At 31.0% G+C, this 6,000-nt stretch overlaps 1 protein-coding gene across 4 annotated transcripts in view; it reads left to right on the forward strand.

The window, feature by feature from the left end:
* Positions 1-3,140, forward strand: part of LOC105247878 — a 93,952-nt gene extending 90,812 nt beyond the window's left edge. For 3 of the 4 annotated variants that reach the window (XM_025415273.1, XM_025415272.1, XM_011252329.2), the window contains exon 6: positions 1,792-3,139. In XM_025415273.1, coding sequence (XP_025271058.1) covers positions 1,792-2,259 — 468 coding nt within the window. In that variant the 3' untranslated portion in view covers positions 2,260-3,139. Of the gene's footprint in view, positions 1-1,791 lie in introns of all 4 variants that reach the window. The other variant, XM_025415274.1, reaches the window with a different exon arrangement.
* Positions 3,141-6,000: the final 2,860 nt, after the last annotated feature.

Here is a 6,000-nt window from a genome sequence, read left to right on the forward strand (position 1 = left end):
CTATATCCAACAGATAGTCACGCGGAGAGCGCAAGTTTCTAAGTTCTAATTCAATCCCATAGATTGAAGGTGTTACGTGTATCAGCAGTTCCGTAACTTTCGACATTCTTGATACGGATATAAACCAATAGTCGATATTTCTATAAATTGACCAGCTGCACCTCAAATACTCCTTCATCGAAGTCGAGAAGAATAATCTTATCACTCTTAATAAATATAATTATAATTTCTTTAAGTGTTTTTTCTTATCATTCATAATGAAGCATGATTGCATTATTGAATTAATCACGGTTCCGTTAGAGGTACATTATTTTCTAACATTCGCGACCAGAATAATTATGTGTCAAAAGAGATTCTCGCGAAACAGCCTGAAAAATGTCCATTTCCTTTAAACAATGGAGGATTCTGGGGTACGCAAAAATTATATTCTGGTATTGTGTTCTCGTATCAACGCACCGGCTCGTTAAGCTTTAGCTCGTTTCTTCTGCTTCATTACGCATAAAATAGCCGATTGTTATGACGAGTGAAAAACGTACAAGTTGTAATACAACAGCGCGAACTTTCGCACTTGTAACGGTACCGGATGAACAGTTAGTCGCGCTCTGTTCAGGATGAGCCGCCATTAAAAGCAGTAATTCATCAACAATGCTCATATATTACCATTGTATAAATCCGACGGAGAGGATTCCTTCCGTGCAACGATCCCGCGAAATTCCGGCGCAATTACGTACGATATAACCGGAATAACGCGAAAGAAGTACGTTCGCACGTTCGGTTAATTAAAACGACCGGCATTTTTACGGTGGTGACTTCAATGCTGCCCCCGATTTCATAGAGATTACGATCGACATAGGCTTCATAATGAGTATAATAAGCATGGTAGCGGCAAAACATGTTGACGATATAATCTCTTTGATCTATTATGTATTCATAGATGTTACGTATTCATAGATCATTTGCGATTAAAATACATTCGATATTTTGCAAAATCGATTATGAATCATTCAAGTGTAATTCTCGCGTTTCTGAACGGTATTGGAGAAAATAATCATCGTATTGGAATTATACAAAATACATATAAACCAATATAAGTAAAAATTATAGAACTAATTGGAAATGGAAATTTAATTTTCTTTAGCAAGAGTGCTATTAAATTTTACGATGAATCATTACACTTTTACAAAGGATAAAAGATTACTTTTAATTCCGTGAGGATAATTGAAATATTATCTGATATGTATGCAAATATCATTTTAAAATCATAATGTTATACATTGAATAAAATACTACGGCTACAGTAATTTACTATGGTTGCAAGTTTTTTATTTGCATGATCAGTAATCATGATTTTTTTACTCGATAAAATGTATATTTTCAGCTTTGCAAATTAATACTTATCAGATACAACTATGTTGATCAGATATATCGGGATATCAAAAATCTGTCGTATAAAAAACCTATTCAATCGTTTTTAGCGAAACTATCGGATCATAGGAGGCATAAATCATGCGTCAACGTCAATCATGAATCAGCGAGTATGAGTTATAAAACCTATTCCATTCTAATCTCTACCCAACATCCGTTTGTGATAATCCTACTACGCCGCAAACGTATCTAACTTCCTCGTCCAATTCGACTATATTAAATATTCTAAATATTTATAGAAGAAAAGCATGTCGTCGAGCAAATATAATATTTGCTCGTCTCCAACGACATGCATATATTTTAATAGAATTCAAGGGTATACGTTACCAGCCGCAGCCTCTGCTAACCGTCGTATCCCACCCGCAGCTCTCGTGGCGTTTAGCCGGCATGGTCCAGACATCACGACGCCTGGAGGCCTTGAAGATCCTGAACGGCGCGGCCGCGCCGCAGACGTTGGGGACGACGCCGGAGCTCGAGGAATGCATAAAACGGCAACTGGCCACTTCCGGCGCGCAGACCGGTTCCCACGAGGTCGCCGAGCAGGTGGTCAACCAGCTGGAGAGGACACTGTACGACTTTCCGTGTCTGCGTGGCTGCACCGAGGTCAAGAGTTACGCCACCGCGTGCTCCACTTTGGCCTGGGCGTGCCTGGCACGTTCCACGCCGCTGGTGCTCGACGTAGCCCAGGGTCTGGAGTTTCGCAGAGAGGTCCACGTGAGGCATCACGCCTCCCCGAATCCGCACGGGATCAGGATCAGGTCGGTCCTGTGGCCGGGACTTCGGGAAGGATGTCAAGGCCCCTGCCTTCACAGAGCCGTCGTGACGACCTGCTGAAGTACTTGCGGGACTTCTACAAGGAAAAAAAAGGAAGAAGCTGATTTATATACAATTGTCACTTCAAGGGTTAATTGATCTTGATAAAAAAATATTTTACACAAACTTCGAAGAGAGAGATGCTCTATGAATTCAATAAATGACACTGTCAGATAACAATCAGATAGTAATTTTCTATAATTTAATTATTACTTTGCATAGAATAAATAACAGAATTATACATTCTTGTTTCATAGCCTCAAGAAAATTTATTTTCATCTTAAAACACAATTTGTCTCTCGCTGGGTCACCGTGCCAATATCGAACAAAAATCTCGACAATTATAGATTTACAATTATTACAAAATTTTATATAAATTCAAGACTTGTGCAATTATAAATTATGAGATACGTAAATAAATATTTTTAAGCAACGTTTTTAAATTTGCAATTATACAACTTATGTTAGTCACGAAGAGATAATTATATATGACAGATGTGATAGATAATTTCATATGCTGCATCGCAGATCCAATATCGTGCGTATTCGTGATATGTATTCCACATCGTTGACACTTGACGCCGCAACCGGGCCTTAAATTTCTGAAATGTATCTCGCGCGTGTTGCTCGAGATTCCATTGACCGCATAATGAGGAATTCAGGGTAGTATGACAGGGTAGTGTGTTGAAGTACTGTATATGCCTGCATTCTTTTGTTATGCATATATTATGTATATTTTATCCAGTCAAAATAAAAAAAGATTAATACGAACGAATAATGATTAATATAAAAGGTCATGCAAACAGATTATGTGATAGGCAATAATAAATGACAATCAAAAAATTATTCGTGAAATCGAATGAAAAAAATGTGCATTTATATCATATTTGCTAGAGGGAGTAAATAAGATAATTATTCGTTTATTATTTTCCTATAGATAATATGTAATTATAACAGAAAATATATAATTTCATATTATAATTATTCAAATTATTATTTATTGTTTAGAAAAAATGTCCTCTTTTTATCACAAGACAATTAAGTGTCTTTGAAATGGTGTACCTGCAAAAATATTTATCAGTTTGATTTAATATAATTAATGTTTTAGCAAGAAAAATTATCTAATTTAATTATTTATTTCTTAGTTTTCGAAACTTAACAGATTGTACAGATTTAACTTTTCTCAAAAATATATGACTATATAAAAAAATTATATAGATAAGGTATAATAAGGGACATTTAAAATATTATTTTATATAACACTCATTGTTAGAAAAATATTAACATTTTATTTATTTAAAGATTAATGCTCGATAGTGTAAAGTTTACGTAAAATCACAACTAACAATTATTTATATATGAGCGATGTCTTATTTATCGATAAATTTCATTTTATGATTATAATAAAAATACTGTATATTTTTATTTAGTCACCACACATCTTTATATTAAAAAATTATGTATGTTAACAATAAAAACATTAATAAAAGTTTTTAATGAAATATTTGCAACGTTTCTTAGAGTTTATAAAAAAATAATTGTAAGAAGAAAAGAAGAGCAATATTAATTACGAAGATTGATATCAAAGTAGGAATTCAGACAAATCAAGCTTAATTATTGAAGCACAACTGGAACAGTATCTAAGAGGAAGTCTTAATATACTGAAATATATCACGTAATTGAGGCGAGAATTATGTTGAATTCGCTATTTTAATCTCATTTGACAAAAGACATTAATAATTGTATATCTTTAAATGATTTTTCTACTATTACTCTATCAATATTATTGTCATATAAATGAGAGAAGTAAAAGATAAATATCTTTGAAATAAATTTTTACATTATTAATGATATAAATTAAATTTCTGATCAACTTCAATTATGTTTTATTTAAAATATTATATTTTCAAACAAACAACTATTACATTTTCCAAAACGAAATAATTTAATTTTAAGAATATTAATAATATGAAAAGAAAGCTAACAATTGTATTTCAATTATATTTTATTACGCGATTTTATATTATATTACCATAGTAACAGTAACTTTAAATTTTGAGAAAATTAACGTGATGAGATAAATCTACAAATTATGAAACATGATTAATAATTCGCAGCACTTGATCTTGTGAATTAGTAATATTAGCTAACAATAAGCCATTTGTCCAATAAATATACTTTTCCGTTGTTGATTTAATCTCATATTTCCAGAATATGATCAAAGAAATAGATACGAGACTATTCCTTTATCCATTTAAATTCCTCAAGATCTTGGCGATTTCTGCATCCTTGCAGACTATAATCCACATAGCATGCATATCCAAAAGACATCCAGAAAGTATCCAGAAGACATCTTTGGACGATTGGATATCTTCAGGATATCCTGTGAATGTCTTTTGAACATAGATGCTATGTGGAAATTCATTGCATATTTATGTCTATTATATTTATTTAAAAAAGTACAAAAATATGTTTATTATATTTAAAAAAATATATCACTTGCAAAAATATATATTTATTATACTTGAAAGAAATAATATATCGTAAAGATATGAAAGAAATATTAAAAAAATATTCATATCGCATTAAATTAATAACATAAATTCAACGATATGTTACATATATAATGAACATATCTTATAATAATTTGGTAATTATTAAATAAAAAATAAAGTTATTTTAAATTTTTATGTTTAAAATCAATTTTTCCTTCCTACTGTGGATGCAATAAATAAAAATTAGTAATTTACTCGGTGAAATAATCACACACAACGAACAAGTTTGCAGTTTCGAGAGTTTATTATAAATCTCATAGAGGTTTCTATATACATTCTCTTAGATACACTTCTAACGCCTTTAATCGAACAAGTATAAAAGTATGTCTTAACGATTATTCGCTTAGTCCTGATTAATTTAAAAATTACATTTTTCCAATGTATTGACAAAGTAATGATCCAATATCGCATATACAGAAATTAAATATATTTTTCTCGCAATATATAAATTTTAACAATCAAGGGAGAATTATTAGACAGGTCTAAACGAATAGATCGAGTGACATTGGGAAATTACTTTGGTCGAATTGTCTTAATCGTTTCTACTTTTAATTTATCAATATGAACGGAAGGATCGTAAAGAGATATATTTCGATATATAATATACATCCCAACAAATATGTAATATAAAGGCATAGTATCACCCTTACGCAAGAGAATATATCTATGGCAAAATATGAGAGCATCTTGAGTGCACAAATTTGATAAAGTCGCACAGATAAGACAAAATCTTTCTAGAAATATGTCTTTTCTATCATATAATTCTTATTTCTCTGTTAAGATATACTGTATAACGCTATACAGTTTTATATTTAAATACTTCTTACACGTTGAATTTTCACAATTGCAACAGATATTCATATCTGTCGATAAAAATGAGTATTCTTATATCAAATACAGTTGCACATGGAAGATTACGTCTTCCATAAAAGTATAGAATTGATCTATCAATTAATTAAAAAATTATACATATAACATTGCAATATACAAGTTATTAAATCTTTTGCACGACTATTATCATAATATGGATCATTTGTAGTAAGCAGGAATATTTCTTAATGTCAAATTATAAAAAAAATGATATCATAAATGCGGATATACTTATTTCGTGACAATAATTCACTATAACTAAAGCAAAATATACAATTATATTGATGTTACAATTAATCTTTGAAAATGTGTTCAAAAGAACTATGTGTAGGGAATA

Source organism: Camponotus floridanus, unplaced genomic scaffold (genome assembly GCF_003227725.1).
Source record: "Camponotus floridanus strain SB8 unplaced genomic scaffold, Cflo_v7.5 scaffold119, whole genome shotgun sequence".
NCBI classification, from domain to species: domain Eukaryota; kingdom Metazoa; phylum Arthropoda; class Insecta; order Hymenoptera; family Formicidae; genus Camponotus; species Camponotus floridanus.